The 25,150-nt window shown below is 41.4% G+C and overlaps 1 protein-coding gene across 2 annotated transcripts; it reads left to right on the top strand.

Moving 5' to 3' along the window:
- Nucleotides 1–1,837: 1,837 nt before the first annotated feature.
- Nucleotides 1,838–24,400, top strand: LOC112256604 (serine/arginine repetitive matrix protein 1). Of its 2 annotated transcripts, XM_024429939.2 has the most exons (16): nt 1,838–1,995; nt 3,663–3,752; nt 4,228–4,350; nt 7,438–7,608; nt 9,547–9,632; nt 9,729–9,968; nt 10,094–10,408; nt 10,539–10,783; nt 19,641–19,721; nt 19,841–19,909; nt 20,105–20,246; nt 20,377–20,457; nt 20,581–21,045; nt 22,558–22,744; nt 23,008–23,193; nt 23,427–24,400. In XM_024429939.2, the coding sequence occupies exons 1-16, from the start codon at nt 1,975–1,977 to the stop codon at nt 23,535–23,537; spliced, it is 2,613 nt and encodes an 870-aa protein (XP_024285707.1). In that variant the 5' UTR covers nt 1,838–1,974; the 3' UTR covers nt 23,538–24,400. The 2 variants fall into 2 exon arrangements, with proteins under 2 accessions (XP_024285707.1, XP_024285708.1); XM_024429940.2 differs by lacking the exon at nt 19,841–19,909.
- The last annotated feature ends 750 nt before the right edge of the window (nt 24,401–25,150 follow it).

Below are 25,150 nucleotides of genomic sequence, written 5' to 3'. Positions count from 1 at the left end.
TTCAAGCAACGTATAAGGGAGTTATACTCCAGTCTAGTAGGTGGCGGCAATGCAACATTTATTGGATGTCAACAGCCGTTAAACCTTATCGAAGAAAAATAACCTGTTTTTATTATTATTATTATTTTAATTAACAACTAATCAATACACAAAGTACATGGAACACAAGTATATAAGAATATACAAAGGACAATTGGGCTAGGGGGTACAATATCACATTACACATGGACCTTAAGGGACATATACAAACATTTACAATTCTAATAGCTTTTTTGTTGGTAGAGTATTTAATTGTCTTAAAATACAGTTTAAAAAAAATGTAAGGTAATAGATCGTGGTGTTTTGTTTGTAAATTTACATTTGTGAATATGAAATTTGGCCAAAAGAATAATGAATAATGAATGAATTACATAAAATTGTTTCAACTTATTTATATTGTAGGTAAAAAAATCCAAACAGTGCATCTCTCCACAATAGTGTAAAATCTTCATAAACGTATTCCATTATAAATCTACTGATTTTTTTGCCACAGTTTCCTTTACATGAATACAATGCCCAAAAATATGCAACACTGTTTCTGGGTGATCATTACAAAAGGTACGGTTTGAATGGATGTTTTTCTTAAACTTCTTCATATGGTGGTTGACAGGATAATATTTATGAATAATTTAAAAATAAATGTCCTTAATTTTGTTAATAAATAGGTATGTGTGTGGCAACATCCAAACTTTTTTTTCAACAGATAGTGTCAATAAAATCATTCTAATAAGGCATGACATAATACAACATCCTGTTGAAACAAGGCTCATATAGCTTTATTGTTGTTGAAGGGACCAAAAAAAACAAATCTTTCCTACTGATGAGTCAACATGGTTAATCGTAGGCAGGTTCTGAGGGTCTGGTCTTGACACGTTCCTGAATAATAAAGAAACACCTGAGGGAATGGCATGTAAAACAATTGAAAAATCTTTAGGTGTTACAGGGATCTTGTAAAGTGATAAGAATTTCTTATAATTCAGTAAAAGACCCTCTGCATTTACAAGTTGGCTCACCAATAGGATATTATTTCGGAAACAATATTCTAAAAACAAATCATTATTTTTACACAATATATCCTGTTTATTCTATATATAATATCTGTGTGGAGAAAGATTATGCTTAGAAATGAAGGACCATGACAAGAAAACCTTCTGATGAAAAACAAGAGTTTCACTGGAACTTTTGTCAATATTATAACTGCAAATCAACATGAAGTAAAGGCCACCAAAAGTAGAGAAGACATGATGAGGAATAAAGTTCCACATAGAAGTGTGTCTTCTTAGGAATTGTTTTATCCAATGGATCTTATTAAAGGTATTATATAAGGTAGTAAAGTCCAGAAAATTCACCCTACCATACTCATAAGTGTTCATTACAACAGTTTTCCTAATGTAATGTGTACAGTTTCTCCACAGAAAGTTGAAAAGCATCTGGTCTATCTCTGCTTATTTTATCGTCAAGATATAAAGATAGAGCGGCATATGCTAGCCTACAGATACCCCCAGCCTTTGTTATTAGGACTCTTCATTTTAAAGATAAGTCCCTCTGTAGCCATTGATTAAGCTTATTCTCTGGGTTTTTAATAAGAGGGTTAACATTTTGTAAGCCTCTAGACTGAAATCACGGCCGGTTGTGATATAGCCGGGGATCGAACCCGGGTCTGTAGTGACGCCTCTAGCACTGTGATGCAGACCAGATGCGTTGGAAAAGGATTCTAATCACATTAATCGTTATGGGAATCTGACTAGCGTCTTTCAGAAAAAGTGTAGAAGGACCTGTTGTTCTCGTCATCGCTGCTTCCGTTCTGCTGAGAAGGAGGAGCCCTGTCGCGCGCTGTATCTTGGGGTTTTGTTAGCAGGTCGTGGACAGCGCTGTGAGCACGTCTTTCTCCAGACTCCACCAACACCCACTTTTACATCTTTCTCAACGTATAACATGGACGCGGGTTTCTTCCGCGTAAGATATTTAAAGTTATACTATTACTCGTTAAATTGTGTTCCAAATGTATAATATATTCGTTTGTATTTGTAAGTATGTGCCATTGTAGACGGACGAGCTCGTGCGCCATTCCGCTGCAATGAGGAGCTAATGTAAAGATGGCGGCTGCAAGTTATCCAGCTAACTGTTAGCAAACTAGCTTAGCTATAGATATGTTGGATTGAAGCTAGCCGATAAATTGTGCGTATGTTGTGTGTTCCCATTTTCAAATGATTGTCATTACTGATGTAGTTAAGGGTGATAACTACAATAATGTGTTACCTAGTGTAAGACTTGGTTGCAGAATGGGTTTGTATAATTCTAGCCATACTTCTGTAACGTTAGTCGGGCTGAGCGTGTTACAGTACTCGGGCCTTATCGCACATCGAGATTAACACTAACGTTAGCTAGCAACAAACTGACGTTTATTCTTCATAATAAGTGATCATATTAGGGACTTAATTTCTACATAATTTACTTGTATATGTGTCACATGTTTCTAAAGTCTGCTATCTAACGTTATGTTTAACTGTTGTGACGTAGCTAACATTAGCTGACATTAGTTCTCTTACATCGAGGCGGAATTGAGTGTTGCTGGTGGCGCGATTTAACGTTACTGCGAAAAACATCGAGTCACCGTCAGTAGATAATTGTAAGAATGTCAATTCTGAAAACGTTTACCTGTAAATGTTTGTCCAGTACAACTGCTGTCCTTCCGCGCGATGGTGAAAGTCATACTTTTTTAATAAAATACAATTACCGTCTTTTCACTAATTTAACACAAATTAGTAAAAAGTCCGTTGTATTAAGTAAACGTTATAAACGTTATAAGTAAACGTTATATTAAAAGGGAATTTCAGCACCCCGCTTATGGACCGCAGTTGTACAGGACAAACAGGTACAGGAAAGCCTATTGACCGATGGTGACTCAATGAGTACGGTTAACGTTACATGCGCACAATAATGCGATTATTGTGGATAGTCAGATTAATATATTTTTTTAAACGTTACCATACTTTACAAGAAGAACTGATTCCCAAACAATCCTCTTTACATGAACACTTCTGAAATCAAGCTACCTGGTGGCACACTGTTAAATGCAGAAAATTGCCACTCAAAATAAACGTTATACCACAGTGACCAGGTTATTTTTGGGAAGTATATATGATTGAATTTGGACATAGAAATAGTCTCCACATACAAACTTTATAAGAGTCATCCATTGTTCCCGAACTCCCTAAACTTGTGCTAAAGGGGCAGGCTTGCACAACTTGTGCTGTGCATGTGCGAAGATGAAATACACTGCTGGAGCGTTGTTTTTAAGGTGTTTACATGTCCTAATAATTTGAGATTGCTCAGAAAACCAGCTGTTTAAAGTGGTGTATGCTTACTTTGATTTTGACTGTACGCCAGTTTACGATGAGCAAAGTATGTTTACATGACTTGCATAATCTGCCTACTGCCATAATCAGTTTGATATGGAATTATTCCTGTTCATGTACACGTAGCGCAATGTTGTTGCTAGCAAATCGCGCGACTACTCTGCCTCGATATAAGAAAACTGAGTTTAGCGTTCCTCAGCTAAGTGTCTGCGGCATGGACAAGAACAAACATTTATTGTAATAGTTGATGTTTTTTTCTTACAGGGCACAAGTGCAGAACAGGACAATCGCTTCAGCAACAAGCAGAAGAAACTTCTAAAGCAACTGAAATTTGCAGAATGTCTGGAAAAGAAGGTATAAATGACACTCATCAAAGCACATATTTTAATTGAATTGAAATGCCCCCACAAGTAAATATGGTAATAGCCATAATTAATATATTGCCTAATTTGGTTTAAAGGGATGCCATTTACCTACTTCCCCAGAGTCAGATGAACTGGTGGATGCCATTTTTAAGTCTGCATGCAGTTTGAAGGAAGTTGCTAAATAGCGCTGGCGCAATGACTGGAAGTCTATGGGTATCCATGCTAACAGATAGCCATAGACTTCCAGTCATTGCACTATTACTAGTTAGCATTGGCTCACGAAACTACCTCAAACTTACTTCATACTAGCCCCTGAGACATAAAAATGGAATCCACAAGTTCATCTGACTCTGGAGAAGTAGATAAAGGGGCTCATTGTCAAAATCTCTACATATCCCTTTAAGTGTGCAATGGGTTGAAGTTAGGAATGTGTTTGAACGTCTTCCTGGTTCTTCCTCCCCTAGGTGGATATGACCAAGGTGAACCTGGAGGTCGTCAAACCTTGGATCACTCAGCGAGTGACAGAGATCCTGGGGTTCGAGGATGACGTCGTCATAGAATTTATATTTAACCAGCTGGAAGAAAAGGTAATACTATCGACTCCAATTCCTTCCTGTTCTTGTATGTACATCAGATGTTATTTGTTAACTTAATACAAGGCAAAGAGAGGTTGATTTAATCAAGTGTATTGATAAGACACAATATAAATGCAGATGGGGGAAAGAGCGACCACCGGTGTCCAATATACATAATTTGAATGACCCAAAGTTTTTGCTGTGATATGTGACAGTGCCTTTGTGCCACAGTTTTCTAATGATGATGTGATTTATGATTCAAAAGGCCTGAACCAATATGGATGTTATACCTTGCATCAGAAGTATAGCACCAACACCTTATTAGCTCTCTGCTGAGCCCAAAGTGTCACTGAGCCCAACTCTCCCTGATGCAGTGTGTGGTTTGAGGTGAGTTATGTTCAGGGATCAACATGCTAGTGATAGAAACACTTGGACAATGCCATTTTCTCCATATACTTTTGAATCTCAACGCTAGTTTTTCTTTATCTCCTCTAGCCTGTCTTTGGATGGTGAAAAACTGAGAATTGACTGAGAATACAGTTGAACTTTAGACTATTGACCCTCATTTAATTAGTTTATATTAAAATTACATCTGGAGTATCTTCAATCTGGGCTGTGGCAAAATGGTGCTTTAAACATTATTACCTAGCCCACTAAGTGATTTTTGAATACTACAATGCACATGGACCCTGTTCTGCATAAATAAATCAAGTGCACTAGATGTCCAAAGTTGTTTCCACATAGTTACATTGTCATTTGCACCTCCTCAAAATTGCCCTCAAGTTGGGAAATCTAATCGCATGGTTAAAATTATACTTGTGCATTCTACCACATTTCCCCCCCAGCTTAACTAGCATTTGGCCTATAAAACATGACTTCAAGGGGAAATTACATATAATTAACTGGATGAAACCCCAGAGGAAATGTTCAAGGGTGTTGATAAACAACAGTTTTTTTTTTAATGAACAAATGACTCCCAACAACCCTAGGATGCTTTATATTCATACAAAGGTGTTGCTGGAATCCTGTAAGTTCTCTTACTATCTGTTTTAGTGAACCTAGCGTAATACTTGGAGGGAAAATAACATTCAGCGACCTCTTACCGACTTGATTTCTTTTCTGTGCTGTTATCTTTTGAGGGGTGGGTTTTTCTAAGCTAAATGCTTTAACCTCTCTAGGCTAGATGGGACGCTACCGTCCCACCTGACCAACATCCAGTGAAAGTGCAGGGTGCCAAATTCAAACTACAGAATTGTAAATATTTAACATTCTTGAAAATACACATGCAATATGTCAAAATAAAGCAAAACTTCTTTTTAATCCAGCCACGGTGTCAGATTTCAAAAAGGCTTTACGGCGAAAGCAAACCATGCTATTATCTGAGGACAGCACCCCATCAAACACAGACAATCGTATTTCATGCCGCCAGGCGTGACATACAACTCAAAAATAACGATATAATTCATGCCTTACCTTTGAAAAGCTTCTTCTGTTGGCACTCCAATATGTCCCATAAACATCACAAATTGTCCTTTAGTTCGATTAATTCCGTCATTATATCTCCAAAATGTCCATTTATTTGGTGCGTTTGATCCATAAAAACACCGGTTCCAACTCGCGCAACATGACTAGAAAATATCTAATAAGTTACCTGTAATCTTTGTCCAAACATTTCAAACAACTTTCCTAATACAACTTTAGGCATTTTTTTTAACCGTAAATAATCAATAACATTTAAGACAGGATAAACTGTGTTCAATATCGAATGAAAACAAAGTGGAGCGAGCTTTCAGGTTGTGTGCCCCAACCACATCAGTACACTAGACTCGACCCTCGTTCTGAACAGCCCTACTTCTTAAATTCTCAAAGGAAAAACATCAACCAATTTCTAATGGCTGTTGACACCCAGTGGAAGCGATAGGAACTGCAAGCAAGTGCCTTAGAAGTCTAGATCCACGTAGAAAACACATTGACCTAAAAAAAAAATCTGGATGGTTTGTCCTTGGAGTTTCACCTGCCAAATAAGTTCTGTTATACTCAGACATCATTCAAACAGTTTTAGAAACTTCAGTGTTTTCTATCTAAATCTACTAATATGCATATCCTAGCTTCTGGGCCTGAGTAACAGGATGTTTACTTTGGGCACGCTTTTCATCCGGACGTGACAATACCGTCCCCTAGCCTAGAGAGGTTAACAGCACAGTAATGATAAGAAAAGTCCTTAATCGTCATTGTTAGTGAGGTAAAGGGGTATCTGACTTTATCTGACTTTAATTCTTGACCTACATGTTGAAATAAAACCCCTTTCAAATGTCTTGTGCACTCATTATTGCTTGTTCGTCTCTTGCAATTTAGATAAATGATATAACAATAAACTCAAGGTGGTTGAGTCTCAAGCACTAGGGAGTCGGAAGCAAGCCAAGGGAGCGTCTCTTTCTGCAGGAGACTCGGGCGCTCCATACCCACTGATCCTGCGGGACACGCTGAGGACACCGGGACTGTACTCGCAGTGTTGGGTTTTGATGCACTCTGTTTTGTGGATATCTGTTAATCTCTCAAAGAGTAGACTGGGGAGACCGAGAACAACAGGGCAGGGTAACTAGTGGGAAGACTGGCAGGGAAAGATTTCTGATAGAAAATAACTCATAATTGATAAATGTTAGTGATGGGTGGGGGATTTATTTTTCAGAATATTTTAAGGAAACTGCCTTAATGCATGCAGTGGGGGTGCTTATACATGGATGATGTTCTAGTTTTGTCTCCCCTCAGATATTCTCAGTTTCAGGTTTCAATTACCTAACTAATGGGGTGGCGATAAATTTTGAATTGCACAATTTTATCACAGCCTCAAGTCAACAGAACAAAGTTTGTTGCCGTGAAGCAGTCTGTGTTGGGGCACAGGGGTCATACTGTAGCTATTGTTTTGTTATGAGGATGGCTGCTATTATTTAGCAGGCAGGTGTAGCTTAGTGAGGAAACAAAGGGTTGGCAGTCGCCTGAGCGAGACCCCCCTCCCCCTCCTTTCACTCTTGTGAGTTCTCCCCCCGTGTTAAATTGGTGTGTTGTCTTTCTCTCTCCCTTGGTGTGTGTGTGTTGCAGCACCCGGACAGTAAGATGATGCAGATCAACCTGACTGGCTTCCTGAATGGGAAGAATGCCCGAGAGTTCATGAGGGACCTGTGGCCTCTGCTGCTCAGCGCTCAAGACAACATCGCCGGTATCCCCTCCGCCTTCCTAGAGCAGAAGAAAGAGGAGATCAAACAGAGACAGGTAAGCAACCAGACACAATCACAACCTTGTCAGGCATGTGTATTTGTATTAGGGCTGAACGATTTAGACATGATAATTTTTTGCACGATATTGACATTTTCTAACACTGGTTATACTTAATTCATGGTTAAAACAAGTGTCGGGATAGAGAACATCACTTCTAAAATGAGAGCACCGTATGTATTCATTGATATGATAACTAAACACAAAACTAAATGAGACATATTTTCCAACATGGTTGATAGATAGGATCATTACACAACACTACCGTTCAAAAGTTTGGGGTCACTTAGAAATGTCCTTGTTTTTGAAAGAAAGCACATTTTTGGTCAATTTTAAAGGAACATAAAATTGGTCAGAAATACAGTGTAGACATTGTCAATGTTGTAGATGGCTATTGTAGCTGGAAACAGGTGATTTTGAATGGAATATCTACATGGGTGTACAGAGGTCCATTATCAGCAACATCACTCGTGTGTTCCAATGGCACGCTATGTTAGCTAATCCAAGTTTATCATTTTAAAAGGCTAATTGGTCATTTGAAACCCCCTTTGCAATCATGTTAGCACAGCTGAAAACTGTTGTTCTGATTAAAGAAGCAATAAAACTGGCCTTTAGACTAGTTTATTATCTGGAGCATCAGCATTTGTGGGTTTGATTACAGGCTCAAAATGGCCAGAATCAAAGAGCTTTCCTCTTAAGCACACAATGCACTAGAGCATCCACCCACGGTGCTTAGCATTTTGTCCAGCTAGCAGCAGGTAATTTGGTCACGGAAATCAGAAAAGCAATCAAATTAAATTGTTTACCTTTGATGAGCTTCGGATGTTTTCACTCACGAGACTCCCAGTTAGACAGCCAATGTTCCTTTTTTACAAAAATATTATTTTTGTAGGCGAAATAGCTCCGTTTGTTCTTCACGTTTGGCTGAGAAATCGCCCGGAAATTGCAGTCACAAAAACACCGAAAAATATTCCAAATTAGCTCCATAATATCGAAAACATGGCAAACGTTGTTTATAATCAATCCTCAAGGTGTTTTTCAAATATCTATTCGATAATATATCCACCGGGACAATTGGTTTTTCAGTAGGACCGATTGGAATAATGGCTACCTCTGTATTTTACGTGAGAATCACTCTGGGTCAGGTGACCAGTTGTGCAATGTAGCTGCTTACGGGTATTCTTCAACATAAATGCGTAAAACTACGTCACAATGTTGTAGACACCTTGGGGAATACGGAGAAAAAGTAATCTGGTTGATAGCCCATTCACTGCTCAATAGGGACGCATTGGAACGCAGAGCTTTCAAAAGATGAGTCACTTCCGGATTGGATTTTTCTCAGGCTTTCGCCTGCAATATCAGTTCTGTTATACTCACAGAAAATATTTTTACAGTTTTGGAAACTTTAGTGTTTTCTATCCTAAGCTGTCAATTATATGCATATTCTAGCATCTTGTCCTGATGTTACTTTTCCAAAAATGAAAATACTGCCCCCTAGTCACAAGGTTAAAGCATATGGATGTGCGGTAAGTTAAAATCTTGCCGGCTGCCAAATTTTCCTAACGAAAACCCTGGTCTACGGGTGGCTGTTTTCTTTTCGTTAGCACTAGCAGCACTTGTGTTTCCAACACATTTTGGAGGGGAAGCACTTTCTCTCCTCCCCTGCAGCTAACTGCATGTTTTAAGGGGACACTTAAAGATTGACCAGCATGTGTGAGAGTGAGCGCAAGCTTGTGATTGGTCAGCATCCTCTGCGTGTGAACGGAGTCTAGCGCATCTCATTGGAGGAGGCACCATAGTCTAGTTCTTGTTTTATCAGAGAATCTCAGCTTCATGCGAGAGATTGCAATTTTGAATTGATTTCGATTTAATCGTGCAGCCCTAATTTGTACAGTGTTTTACTGCTTTGACCTCGCATGCTGTTGTCTGTTGCAGATTGAGCAAGAGAAGCTCGCTTCTCTGAAGAAGATTGATGATGAGAAGAAGGAAAAGGAAAACAGAGAAAGGGAGAGCCCCAGAAGGTGAGAATCGCAGTAAATAAAAGCACTTGGAAGTCGACCTATATCAAAATGTAAAAGAGTTCATATGGCATTGGCTTTTATGTTGTTGTGGTACAGGAGGAAGTCAAGGTCGCAGTCTCCACGGCGACGATCTCCAGTGAAGAGGGAGAGGAAACGCAGTCACTCCCGCTCACCGAGGCGTAAGCCAAGTCCCAGCAGCTCCCCTCCACCACCAGCCCCAGCTGTCACCCTTGTCAGTGTTACCCTGCCCCAGAGCACTGAGGAGCCCCAGCCTGAGCCAGACACCTCAGAGAGCACCATACCTGAGCCAGTCATTCAGGAGGCCTCCTCCACCAGGTAAGGGAAAGGTTTGGGCACCGACTGTATCTGGAAATATGCAGGGATGGGATTTGTCCGGATTGTTAATTCCATTCTAGACTTCAAAATGTAATCTAATTTGTAGTATGTTTTTAATTTTCCAGTGATGTGGTAAAGCCGGACACTGTGGTTGTGGTACCTGACTCTGTGACTGAGGTCAAAGAACCCTCCCCAGATAAGGCTCCTAAAAAGGAGAGGCCCAAGCCCAGGGAAAGGGAGAAGGACAGCAGGAGAGACAGGCCCCACCACCGCTCTCGCTCCCATTCCCGCTCCCGCAGACGACCCAGATCACGCTCCAGGTCTTACTCCCCCCGGCGGAGGCCGAGCCCCAGGAGACGGTTGTCCCCTCGTCGTAGGAGCCCCCCCAGACGTGGCCCTCCAGGCCCCAGACACAGGCGCAGTCGCTCCCCTGTCCGCAGGTGAGGGGGGGGCCATAGAAGTGTTGCAGAAGTGCCTGTCACTGAAGCTGTCATTAACAGCCTTTCGGAATTAACTAGCTACCTTACCAAACAGCAGTTGTGTTTGATTTGTTCTGTTTGTATCCCATAGACGGCGCTCTCGCTCCCCATCATCCTCTGGGAGCAGCTCCACGTCTCACTCACCTCATAAGAAGGCAATGAAGAGAACGTCAACCACACCACCCAGAAAACAGCCCCGCGGCCATGCAGCTGACCCCTCCCTCAGCCCCTCCAGGAGAAGAGCCCCCAATGGCAGCCCCTCTGGGAAGACACAACGCTCTGCCTCCCCGCGGGCCAGAAAGGGCCGGGCCTCAGCCTCCCCATCCAGATCAGCTGGTATGTTAGTTCTACTTACTTTTCTCCATTCCATAATAAACAAAATTATAATTGCAACATGTGAAGTGTTAGTCCCATGTTTCATGGGCTGAAATAAAAGATCCAAAAATGTTTCCATATCCACAAAAAGCTTATTTAAAATGTTGTGCAAATTAGTTTACATCCCTGTTTGTGAGCAATTCTCCTTTGCCAAGATAATCCATCCAACTGACAGCTGTGGCATATCAGGAAGATGATTATACAGCATGGTCATTACAGAAAAGGCCATTCTAAAATGTGCAGGTTTGTCACATTACACAATGCCACAGATGTCTCAAGTTTAGAGGGAGCCTGCAATTGGTATGCTGAATGACAAAATCTCCACCGGAGTTGTTGCTCCAGAATTTAATGTTAATTTCTCTACCATAAGCCGCCTCCAATGTCGTTTTACAGAATTTGGCAGGACGTCAACCGTCCTCACAACTGCAGACCACGTGTAACCACGCCAGCCCAGGACCTACACCTGCGGGATTGTCTGAGACCAGACAGCTGTTGAAACTATGGCTTTGCACAGCCATAGAATTTCTGCACAAACTATCAGAAAACGTCTCACGGAAGCTCATCTGCATAATCGCCGTCCTCACCATGGTCTTGAACTGACTGCAGTTCAGCGTCGTAACTGACTTCAGTGGGCAAAAGCTCACCTTCGATGGCCACTGGCACTCTAGAGAAGTTTGCCCTTCATGGATGAATCCTGGTTTCACCTGTACAAGGACCGAGGCAAAGCCATACACGCTGTTTGCCATATGTGAGTGGTTTGCTGATGTCAACGTTGTGAACAGAGTGCCCCATGGTGGGGTTATGGTATGGGCAGGCATAAGCTACGGGTAAAGAAAATAATTGCTCTTTATCAATGTCAATTTGAATGCACAGATACCGTGACGAGATCCTGAGGCCCATTGTCATGCAATTAATCCGCCGACATCACCTCATGTTTCAGCAAAATAATGCACGGCCCCATGTCGCAAGGGTCTGTACGCAATTCCTGGGACCACCCATATGTAAAATGTATGCATACATGACTAAGATGTTATGGATAAATGCGTCTGCTAAATGGCATATATTATTATATTCATGTCCCAGTTCTTCCATGGCCTGTATACTCACCAGACATGTCACCCGTTGGGATGCTCTGGATCGATGTGTACGACAGCATGTTCCAGTTCCCGCCAATAACCAGCAACTTGGCACAGCCATTGAAGAGCAGTGGGACAGCATTTAACTGGACACAATTAACAGCATGATCTACTCTATGCGAAGGAGATGTTGCACTGCGTAAAGCAAATGGTGGTCACACCAGATACGGACTGTTTTTCTGATCTAGGGGCCTTCTTTTAAGGTATCTGTGACCAACCGATGCATATCTGTATTCCCAGTCATGTGAAATCCATAGATTAGGGCCTAATGAATTTAAAATGTTTAAAAAAGAAACGTCCTCTCACTGTCAAATGCGTTTATTTTCAACTTAACATGTGTAAATATTTGTAGAACCATAACAAGATTCAACAACCGAGACATAAACTGAACACACCACAAATTCCACAGACATGTGACTAACAGAAATTGAATAATGTGTCCCTGAACAAAGGGGGGGGGGGTCAAAATCAAAAGTAACAGTCAGTATCTGGTGTGGCCACCAGCTGCATTAAGTACTGCAGTGCATCTCCTCATGGACTTTACCAGATTAGCTAGTTCTTGCTGTGAGATGTTACCCCACTCTTCCACCAAGGCACCTGCAAGTTCTCTGACATTTCTGGGGGGTATGGCCCTAGCCCTCACCATCCGATCCAACAGGTCCCAGATGTGCTCAATGGGATTGAGATCCGGGCTCTTCGCTGGACATGGCAGAACAATGACATTCCTGTCTTGCTGGAAATCACACACAGAACGAGCAGTATGGCTGGTGGCATTGTCATGCTGGAGGGTCATGTCAGGATGAGCCTGCAGGAAGGGTACCACATGAGGGGGTAGGATGTCTTCCCTGTAACGCACAGTGTTGAGATTGCCTGCAATTACAACAAGCTCAGTCCGATGCTGTGACACACCACGACGGACCCTCCACCTGCAAATCAATCCCGCTCCAGTGTACAAGCCTCGGTGTAACGCTCATTCCTTCGACCATAAACGCGAATCTGACCATCACCCCCGGTGAGACAAAACCGCAACTCGGCAGTGAAGAGCTCTTTGTGCCAGTCCTGTCTGGTCCAGCAACGGTGGGTTTGTGACCATAGGCAACGTTGTTGCTGGTCTGGTGAGGACCTGCCTTACAACAGGCCTACAAGCCCTCAGTCCAGCCTCTCTCAGCCTATTGCGGACAGTCTGAGCACTGATGGAGGGATTGTGCGTTCCTGATGTAACTCCGGCAGTTGTTGCCATCCTATAACTGTCCTGCAGGTGTGATGTTCGGATGTACCGATCCTGTGCAAGTGTTACACGTGGTCTGCCACTGCGACCATGAATTGTATATGGTTCATTGAACAAACATGGGAAACGGTGTTTAAACCCTTTACATTGAAGATCTGTGAAGTTATTTGGATTTATTATCTTTGAAAGATGGGGTCCTGAAAAAGGGACGTGTTTATTTAAACGGATTTCCTTAAAAACTAACTTGAAGTCTATGAAATTGTTGTGTTTTTTAAATATTTTTTTTGTCGTGTAAATGTCGTTACGGTGCCTGCAGGAAGTATTCATACCCCTTGATTTATTCCACATTTTGTTGTTATAGCCTGAATTCTAAATAGATTTAAATGTTTTTCACCTATCTACACACTAACCCATAATGACAAAGTGAAAACATGTGAGTCTTTTTGGTTAAGTCTCAGAACTTTGCACACCTGGATTGTACAGTATTTGCTAATTCATTTTGTACATTTTTCAAGCTCTGTCAAGTTGATTATCATTGCTAGATAGCCGTTTTCAAGTCTTGCCATTGATTTTTAAGTCCGAACTGTAACTTTGCCGCTCAGGAACATTCAATGTCGTCTTGATATTTGACTCCAGTGGCTATTTGGGCATGTGTTTTAGGTTATTGTTCTGCTGAAAGGTGTGGATTTGTCTCGCAGTGTCTGTTGGAAAGCAGACACTGTTTTTCCTCAAGGATTTTGCCTCGGCGTATAGCTGTATTCTGTTTCTGAAACGCTTAAAAATAGTTATTGCTGATTTAATAAGAATACCCTAACAATGCAGCCACCACCATGCTTTAAAATATGAAGTGGTACTCAGTGATGTGTTAGATTTGTCCCAAACACAATGTTTTGTAATAAGGACAAAAAGTTAATTTCTTTGCCACATTTTTTGCAGTGTTACTTAACCTCTCTGGGATTGTTCGGGGCGCTAGCGTCCCACCTCGCCAACAGCCAGTGAAATTGTAGGGCGCCAAATTCAAAACAGAAATCGCATAATTAAAATTCCTCAACCATACAAGTGTTTTACACCATTTTTAAAGATGCACTTCTTGTTAATCCAACCAGTGTCTGATTTCAAAAAGGCTTTTCGGCGAAAGCAACTAGTCACAAAGCTTTCAGCCATTTTCCAACCAAAGAGAGGTGTCACAAAAAGAAGAAATATAGACAAAATTATTCACTAACCTTTAACGATCTTCATCAGATGACACTCCCAGGACTCAATGTTACACAATACATGTATGTTTTGTTCGATCAAGTTCATATTTATTTCCAAAAACCTCAGTTTACATTGGCGCCATCTTCAGAAATGCCTCCAAAACATCCAGAGAAATTGCAGAGAGACACACATCAAATAACAGAAATACTACTCATAAACTTTGAAAGATAAATGTTTTCCATAGAATTAAAGAAACTTGTTCTTAACCTCCTTAACTCCCCATCCCGGGTCCGGGAGCGTAATCATCGACTGACACTAATTAGCATAACGCAACGGACATAAATATTCCTATTCATGAAAATCACAAGTGAAATATACTGAGACACAGCTTAGCCTTTTTGTTAATCACCCTGTCATCTCAGATTTTCAAAATATGCTTTACAGCCAAAGCTAGACAAGCATTTGTAAGTTTATCGATAGCCTAGCATAGCATTTTGTCCAGCTAGCAGCAGGTAACTTGGTCACGGAAATCAGAAAAGCAATCATATTAAATCGTTTACCTTTGAGCTTCGGATTTTTTCACTCACGAGACTCCCAGTTAGATAGCCAATGTTCCTTTTTTACAAAAATATTATTTTTGTAGGTGAAATAGCTCCGTTTGTTCTTCGCATTTGGCTGAGAAATCGCCCAGAAATTGCACTCACAAAAACACCGAAAAATATTCAAAATTAGCTCCATAATATTGACAGAAACATGGCAAACATTGTTTATAATCAATCCTCAAGGTGTTTTTCAAATATCTATTCGATAATATATCCACCGGGACAATTGGTTTTTCAGTAGGACCGATTAGAATAATGGCTACCTCTGTATTTTACGCAAGAATCACTCTGGGAGCCATCAGGTGACAAGTTGCGCAATGTAGCTGCTTACGGGTATTCTTCAACATAAATGCGTAAAACTACGTCACAATGTTGTAGACACCTTGGGGAATACGGAGAAAAAAGTAATCTGGTTGATAGCCCATTCACTGCTCAATAGGGACGCATTGGAACGCAGAGCTTTCAAAAGATGAGTCACTTCCGGATTGGATTTTTCTCAGGCTTTCGCCTGCAATATCAGTTCTGTTATACTCAGACAATATTTTTACAGTTTTGGAAACTTTAGTGTTTTCTATCCTAAGCTGTCAATTATATGCATATTCTAGCATCTTGTCCTGATGTTATTTTTCCAAAAATGAAAATACTGCCCCCTAGTCACAAAAGGTTAATGCAATCGCTTTGTCAGATTTCAAAAAAGCTTTACGTCAAAACTTACTCTTCAATAATCTGAGAACAGCGTTCAGCCACAAAAGCAAGCCATACAGTTACCTGCCAAGTTGTGGAGTCAACAAAAGTCATGAATAGCATTATAAATCTTCACTTTGCTGATCTTTGTCGGAATGGACTCCCACTTCCACAAGAAATGTTTGTTTTGTTCGATTACGTCCATATTTATGTCCAAATACCTATGTTTTGTTTGCACGTTTAGTTCACTATTCCAAAGGCACAATGCGCGAGTGCAAAATCCAGACAAAATCAAGTTCCATTACAGTTTGTAGAAACATGTCAAATGATGTTTACAGTCAATCCTTGGTCTTTTTATAATCAATCTTCAATAACATTCCAACCGGACAATAGACTATTCATTACAGAGGAAAAAGAAGGCACGGCATGACCGCGCAGTAAACAACTGATTTGGCCACAAACCTAGTCCATTTGTTGAAACAGCACTTATTTGACTCCCTTCCACAATAGAAGCCTCAAACAACTTTGTCTCAGGTTTTCACCTGCCATATGCGTTCTGTTATACTCAGACATCATTCAAACAGTTTTAGAAACTTCAGTGTTTTCTATCCAATACTACTACTAATATCCATATATTAGCATCTGGGACAGAGTAGCAGGCAGTTTACTCTGGGCACCTTATTCATCCAAGCTACCCTGTCACCAAGAAGTTAAGCGCCTTGTTGCGAACAGGATGCACATTTTGGAATATTTCTATTCTGTACAGGCTTTCTCCTTTTCACTTTGTCATTTTAGGTTAGTGTTGTGGAGTAACTACAATGTTGTTCATCCATCCTCAGATCACAGCCATTAAACTGTAACTGTTTTAAAATCACCCATGGCCACATGGTGAAATCGCTGAGCAGTTTCCTTCCTCTCTGGCAAATGAGTTAGGAAGGACACCTGTATTTGTTTGTAATGACTCACCCAAAGCCAAATTAATAACTTCACCATGCTCAAAGGGATATTCAGTTTCAGTATTTTTATACATCTACCACTCGGTGCCCTTTGCAAAGCATTGAAAAACCTCCCTGGTCTTTGTTTGAATCTGTGCTTGAAATCCACTACTTGATTGAGGGACCTTACAGATAATTGGATATGTAGGATGAAGCGATTGAGCAGTCATTCAAAAATGTTAACCCATTATTGAACATGTAATGAATCCATGTAACTTTATTATGCGATTTGTTAAGCACATTTTTACTCATGAACGTTAGGCTTGCCATAACAAAGGGATTGAATACTTGACATTATGGGTTGTCTATAGATCAGTGACATCTACATTTTAATCCATTTTAAATAGTCTGCAGCACAACATTTGGCGAAAGTAGAGTTTTTTTGAATACCTTCTGAAGGCACTGTATGCCCCCTTCTCTTTGATCCTTGCCGTCATGTGTATTAAAGCTGCAATATGTAACTTTTGGGTGACCAGACCAAATTCACATAGAAATATGAGTTTTTCAGTGGGGGAAAATGCACCCATTTGTCATACTTGAGTAAAGATGACCTTAATAGAAAATGACTCAAGTAAAAGTCACCCAGTAAAATACTACTTGAGTAAGTCTAAAAGTATTTGGTTTTAAATGTACTTAAGTATCAAAAGTATAAATCATTTTCTTGTTTTTAAAATGTACAGATTGCCAAGGGCACACTCCAACACTCAGACATTATTTACAGGAGAGGTATTTGTTTAGTGAGTCCACCAGATCAGAGTCAGTAGGGATGTCCATGTGTTTTCTTTAAGTGTGTGAATTGGAACATTTTCCTGTCTTGCTAAGCATTCAATATGTAATGAGTACTTTTGGCTGTCAGGGAAATTATTTTATTTAGGATTGTGGTGAAGTAAAAGTTATAAAAATATAAATAAAGTACAGATTAGAGGTCGACCGATTATGATTTTTCAACGCCGATACCGATTATTGGAGGACCAAAAAAGCCGGGGGGGAAATGTATTTGTAATAATTCAGTATTGTTGTAATTGTCATTAACACTTATTTTAACTTAATATAATACATCAATAAAATCAATTTAGCCGCAAGTAGATAATGAAACATGTTCAGTTTGGTTTAAATAATGCAAAAACAGTGGAGAATAATGTAAAAGTGCAATATGTGCCATGTAAGAAAGCTAACATTTCAGTTCCTTGCTCAGAACATGAGAACATATGAAAGCTGGTGGTTCCTTTTAACATGAGTCTTCAATATTCCCAGGTAACAAGTTTTAGGTTGTAGGAATTATAGGACTATTTCCCTCTATACCATTTGTATTTCATTAACCTTTGACTATTGGATGTTCTTATAGGCACTTTAGTATTGCCAGTGTAACAGTATAGCCTCCGTCCCTCTCCTCGCTCCTCCCTGGGCTCGAACCAGCAACACAACGACAACAGCCACCACATCAAAGCAGCGTTACCCATGCAGAGCAAGGGAAACAACCACCCCAAGGCTCAGAGCGAGTGAAGTTTGAAACGCTATTAGCGCATGCTAACTAGCCAGCCATTTCACTTCGGTCACACCTGCCTCATCTTGGGAGTTGATAGGTTTGAAGTCATAAACCGCGCAATGCTTGACGCACAACGAAGAGCTGCTGGCAAAACACACGAAAGTGCTGTTTGACTGAATGTTTACGCGCCTGCTTCTGCCTACCACCGCTCAGTCAGATACTTAGATACTTGTATGCTTGTATGCTCAGTCAGATTGTATGCAACACAGGACATGCTAGATAATATCTAGTAATATCATCAACCATGTGTAGTTAACTAGTGATTATGATTGATTGTTTTTTTATAAGATACGTTTAATGCTAGCTAGCAACTTACCTTGGCTTACTGCATTTGCATAACAGGCAGTCTCCTTGTGGAGTGCAACGAGAGAGGCAGGTCGTTACTGCGTTGGACTAGTTAACTGTAAGGTTGCAAGATTGGAACCCCCGAGCTGATAAGGTGAAAATCTGTCATTCTGCCCCTGAACGATGCAGTTAACCCACCGTTCGTTCCTAGGCCGTCATTGAAAATAAGAATGTGTTGACTGACTTGCCTATTCTCATTGAAAGCACGTCTAAGAAGCGGTTTATATGTTCTATGTGCGCCAATTCTATGTCAAGTTTGAGTCTTTTACGTTCAGTTTTGTACACTGGCTGAAAATGCTGTTTTTGTATATGGAAAATATATTTTACAGCAGTTTAGATGGTTCAATAATTCTCTACACTATACGTGCTTGTTTTGTCACACAACCTGAAATTAGGCGAACTATTCAAATTTTAGCAACCAGGAAATGGCGGTGCGATTTCTACAGTGCCGCTTTAAACAGTTTTTCTGGGTGGATATTCTATCTTTTGGTGTTTTTTTCTTTAGTCCACTGTTGATACAGTCCCAGTGTTGTGCATGTCAAGTTTTCAAGATATTGGCATTTTGCATTATGATGACGTGACAGTTTAAACATTTTATTTTTTAGAGTATCTTTAACTTGACTGCAGACATGCAAAACATTTTGGGACTGCATCAACAATGGTCTGTAATGAACTCAGCCCTATCCAACTTCTTCACCTTTCAAACATGGGACTCCCTCACCTCATAGTGACCGTCTTGTCACATGATCAGTCAGTGGGAGTGTGATACACAACCATTCCTGGATGCTCTTTTAGAGGAAGGGTTTATGTCTATACAATCAGTGACCTGGAAACTGTTTACATTACTTAATCTCAAATCCCTGGATAACTTTTCCTAGGCAGGCCTGGTTACAGAAGTGGGACACTGAGGCCTTACTGGCAGGCCTTGGCTAACTGCTGAATCATAAACCTCTTTTCAGGCTGCAGCAAGCATCCTCTTCAAGCATGATGTCACTCCTACTACTAGTGTTATACAAGCATTTGTATTTGTGAATGAGTGTTCTTGCTGGAAAGATTCTGGCAACTAAAACAGTTTTGATTTTCAGGGTCAAAGAAGAAACCAGGAACGAGGAACGATTCACCGTCCCCTGTTGCGAAACCCAGGCAGTCTGAGGCATCAGAGTCAGGTGTGTTTTCCTTCTAGTGCCTGTCTGTCTCGGTCTGGTGTGATGCACCGTGGGTGGATGGTTGTGTTTTTAGCGGTTTTCTATAGCTCTGAATGGGGACTCACTGCTTTGCATTTCAGAGGGGGCTACAGCCGATTCTGTGCAGCAGCGACGTCAGTATCGCAGGCAGAATCGGGAAACGTCTTCAGGTTACAAGCATTTTTTATTTTGTGTTCCTCACCTCACCCCGTCTTTTTTTTCTAACCCACTCTGTGTCCGTCTCGTCTTGCACCCTCATCTTGTGGGTCCTAAGCCCCACCTAGGTGGGGTTTTTCCCCCTTTGAAACATCCACATTTTGCTACTGGGAAATGACGTGTGCTGCTTTCTTTCGGATTGGTAACAGAGGCTGGATCATCATCATCCTCAGAAGGTGAGGGGTCCAAGAGGCCGGGCAGGGGGCCAGTGGCGAGGAACGGGGATGTCAGGCGGCGGCGCAGTCACTCGCCCTCCTCCCCCAGGAGACGACACCGGGACGGCTCCCCGAGGTTAGCTACGGACAGTTCTCTAATGCAGTCATGATTATAGATTTTGGACGTTTTTCCCCATACCAATAAGACACACACACTGTCTGTCCCACATGCATTCCTCATGTAAGTCTTTGTTTTCCCTCTACAGAAAAAGACGCTCTCCTTCCCCCGGAGGACGCAGATCTCCCCCAAGGCGTCGCAGATCTCCCTCTCCTCCTCCTAGGCGCAGGTAAAAGACTTGACGCCGCCTTGTTTTTAGGTTCCCTCATTACTGAGAATTCTCCAGAATTCAGTGTACCACACCTGAGATTCAAAAAATAACTTCTCTCGTATGTCCTCTCTGTTTCCCCAGGTCTCCCTCTCCACCACCTCGCAGACGCTCCCCCTCCCCCAGACGGTACTCTCCACCCATCCAGCGGCGATACAGCCCCACTCCTTTGGGCCCACAGAAAAGAAGGCTGTCAGGGTCTCCCTCTCCCAAACGCCTATCCCCGGTGCCCAAGCGCCGTCCCTCCAGGTCCCCTAAGCGCAGGAGTCCCCCTCCCCAAAAGAGACGCACACCTCCCTCATCCACCTCTCCCCCCAGACACAGGAGAAGCCCCATGCTCCCATCCAACCGACCAGGCCGGGACACTCGCTCACCCCCCCTTGCTCACAGTAACCGCCTGTCCCCTTCCCCTGCCAACCGTGGCCGAACCAGTCCTCAGGGGCGCTTTGACACCTCTCCACCTGGACAGAGGCGCCAGGTGTCCCCCTCACACGGCAACAGGGCAATCCGCAGGGTGTCCCGGACACCAGAGCCCCGCAAGAACCAGAGGTAAGCAGCCTCTAATTGGCCTTATTAACGCAATAGCTTCTGCTGCACATCAATAACTCCCACCACTATTAGATGTACGCTGAGTGTACAAAACATTAGGAACACCTTTCTAACATTGAGCTGCACCCCCTTTTGTCCTCAACATCCTCAATTTGTTAGGCCATGGACTCCACAAGGTGTCGAAAGCATTCCACAGGGATACTGGCCCATGTTGACTCCAATGCTTTTCCATAGTTGTCAAGTTGGCTGGATGTGCTTTGGTTCATGGACCATTCTTGATACACACGTGAAACTGTTGAGCATGAAAAACCCAGCAGCGTTGAAGATCTTGACACACTCAAAACCGGTACGCCTCACACCCACCATACTCCGTTCAAAGGCATTTAAGTAGTTTTTCTTGCCCAGTTACCCTCTGAATGGCACACACACTATTCATGTTTTAAGGCTTAAAAATGCTTTAATGCAACCGCTGTCAGATTTCAAAAAAGTTTTACGGAAAAAGCAAACCATGCAATAATCTGAGTACGGCGCTCAGACAAACAAATAGATATCTGCCATGTTGGAGTCAACAGAAGTCAGAAATAACATTACATGTTCACTTACCTTTGATCTTCATCAGAATGCACTTCCAGGAATCCCAGTTCCACAATAAATGTTTGATTTGTTCGATAATGTAATTAATGTCCAAATAGCTACTTTTGTTAGCGCGTTTGGTAAACAAATCAAAACTCACAAAGCGCATTCACTAGTTGCTGACGAAATGTCAAAGTTCCGTTACAGACCGTAGAAACTTGTCAAACGATGTATGGAATTAATCTTTAGGATGTTTTTAACAGATCTTCAATAATATTCCAACCGGAGAATTCCTTTGTCTTCAGAAAAGCAAAGGAACGGGAGATATCTCATGTGAAATGCACGTGACCAGCGGTTGACTGCTGGCAGACCTCTGACTCATTCCCCTCTCATTCAGCCCCCCTTCATAGTAGAAGCCTCAAACAAGTTTCTTAAGACGGTTGACATCTAGTGCAAGCCTTAGGAAGTGCAACATGACCAATATCCCACTGTAACTTCAATAGGGGCTGATTTAAAAATCGGCCAACCTCAGATTTCCCACTTCCTGGTTGGATTATTTCTCCGGTTTTTGCCTGCCATACGAGTTCTGTTATACTTGCAGACATCATTCAAACAGTTTAGAAACGTCTGTTTTCTGTCCAATACAAATAGTAATATGCATATATTAGCAACTGGGACTGAGGAGCAGGTAGTTTACTCTGTGCACCTTATTCATCCAAGCTACTCAATACTGCCCTCCCCCCAACCATAAGAAGGTAACTTGTCTCCTCCCCTTCATCTACACTGGTTTTTAAGTGGATTTAACAAGTGACATCAAAAAGGAATCATAGCTTTCACCTGGTCAGTTTGTCATGGAAAGAGCAGGTGTTCCTAATGTTTGTACATTCAGTGTACATTCCAGATATATCACACCTTTTCTCTCCGGTTTCTCCTTATCAGAGCCTCTCAAAGCCCCCAGCCGATGAGGAGAGTGTCATCAAGGTCACCGTCTGGATCCCCTAAACCAGGAGCCCTGAAACGGCCAGCTTCAGGCTCCCCTTCTCCAGGCCACTCAGCCAGTGGATCCCCACCTGCACCCCCGGCTAAAAAGGCCAGCAGCGGCTCTGGCAGCCCTTCTCCAAACAAGGTGAGTTTTTAAAGCTGCTATTTGTTAATCGTACGATGTGAGATTAAACATTTTGTTTGACTCAACTAAGTGGCTAGATAGAGGGGAGTTCACCTGTGAGTAAAAGCTGGTGTGTGTTTCTGGGCACCAATACCATAACTTTTTGTAAGACTGTGAAGAGGTTTAACCAATGAAGGTCATCATGCCCTCTGCTTGGCCCTTCTCACTAAATGCCAACGAAATACTTACTCATTCGTGGTATTGCTTTGTAATCCCTTTCTCAGAATTCTGACACTGAGCCTGGAGGAAAGAAAAACAAGAAGAAGAAGAAGGAAAAGAAACACAAGAAGGAGAAGAAGCATAAGAAGCACAAGAAACACAAGAAGGAGAAGTGTGATGTGCCGGTTGCTGCTGGGGATGACCAGGAGAACCAGGGGATGGAGGGCGACGTAGCCTCCAACCCAAAAAAGGTGAAGTCTACTCTTCTGATTTACTGAGGGGTTTTAGCATGCTTCACATATCATCTAAGCATTTCATTCAAGATTAACAAAGTCAGACAAGGTTGTAGAAGTTGACTTGTGCACCATCAGCTAATGTATTCCTTTAATTAATCTATTACTGTGATGAAGCATGCTGCAGCATCATACCACCTACCTTGCAACGTAACCGAAATATGATATAATTAATGCTACCTTTCCTTAAGGAATCAGACAGTGAAGTAGAAGAGTGTCTGGACGACCTGGAGAAGCACCTGAGAGAGAAGGCACTGCGTTCCATGAGGAAAGCTGGAAAGCTGTCCCCTCCACTGTCCTGAGAAGCCCGGTCACTCCCCTCCCTCTTTCTCCTCCCTTTTTCTCCTTTCCTGATTTTCCATTCCCTTTGTTTAGAATTTTTCGTTAACCTTGTTCAGCTTTAGAATGTACAAATTGTTTATTCTTAAGTTTTTGTTTTCTTTTTACGGGTTTGGTAATCTATTGAAATATATTTTTTATCAAGAGCTTGATATGTCACGATCTCCCAATTAATATTATTTTCTAATATTTTACCCAAAGTGTGTTATTGCTTATATCCAACTGTAAAACTATCTTTGGACCCCTTAATTTTCAAGAAAAGATCAGGGATGGGAACGGTTTCATTATGATGCTTGCATTGTACAAGTTTCTCATACTACGACATTCAAAAGATTTGACTTTGGGAATTTAGGATTGCATGTGCAGCTAGCGTGTCTGCTCTGATGTGCATGAAATGGACTGTAAACAAGCAAATACACAGATCAAAGCTGTCACTTTTCCCTTTTGTCAGCAGGCATTGTATGGTATTGCTATGCTGTTTGCTCTCTAAAATGGGGAATGAATCCAAGCAGTCTTTTTCCCCTTTTTGTTATGTAATAGAGGTGTTTGGCCTTCCATAAAATTCTGTCTTAGAAAAAGTCTACACAAGTTTAAAAAGAACTGGATTTTTCATGAGGATTCTGACCTCACCAGGGAGCTATAGACACCAGGGGGTTTGATTTCCCACATGGGTTGATATGCAGTCATACTTTGAATTCACACTGGTCCACTCTTGCTTTGAGCTATTCATTTTTGTGGGACTGCTATTTGACTTGTATTTAAAAACTCCTGCTCTTGTCATCCTTTCAGAATTAAAAGATTTTTTTATATTAAAACTCTAAAGTGATTATGTTGTATATTCTAAATTCATGGTTAAAGCCTCTCAGAAAACAGGGTTGGCCACTTAAATCTTAGATATAAAGTCCCATGTTTATAGAAGACCTACGTGGGTCTGGTACAAGTTCTCACTGACATTTTTGCTTAAATTGATCTGTGGACACCGTAGATCAAAATGGCTTGCATTGCGCGATAGCCCTGGTTCCCACTGACACGCTAGTCTATTTTTTTGGGGCTTAGGATGCAAAATCTGAAACCAGCTGGGATGTCCACAGATCGATGGAATGTCCCTCCTACCATTTTCATTTGCTCTTCCGACAGGTCAACTCCTTGCTGAACCCTACGTCACAGCCACTGACAAAGCACATGCCTGCAATCCTTACATTGTAGCGCAGCAGGAGAGAATTTCATCACTAGCACATTGAGATTGATTAATAGCCATTCATCTAAATTGTTTGTTTTTTTAGCAGAAACACTTTCATAGATGGACAAGATTTGTTTGAGATTGAAGGTGAGTTCCTAGTGACTTCTGGAAGCCAAGCTAGAGCTCAGATGTTAACAGCTGTACTTGCAGATGTTTTGATCAAGGGCCCTTTAGAAAATATGCACATTTTCTCTTAACTCTAAACAAACATGTATTTTACAGTTATAAGGAACGTGAACTCTTACAGTTTGTGGTTTTATAATATGATTATGCTGTATTTAAAAAGCATATGTCATTTTAAGCCTTATAGTTTTGTTGAATATGAAATGCGTCTAT

The sequence above is a fragment of the Oncorhynchus tshawytscha genome, linkage group LG08, assembly GCF_018296145.1.
Source record: "Oncorhynchus tshawytscha isolate Ot180627B linkage group LG08, Otsh_v2.0, whole genome shotgun sequence".
In the NCBI taxonomy this organism is placed as follows: Eukaryota; Metazoa; Chordata; class Actinopteri; order Salmoniformes; family Salmonidae; genus Oncorhynchus; species Oncorhynchus tshawytscha.
The sequence above is the reverse complement of the archived record's forward strand: the minus strand, read 5'-3'. Positions and strand labels throughout refer to the sequence as shown.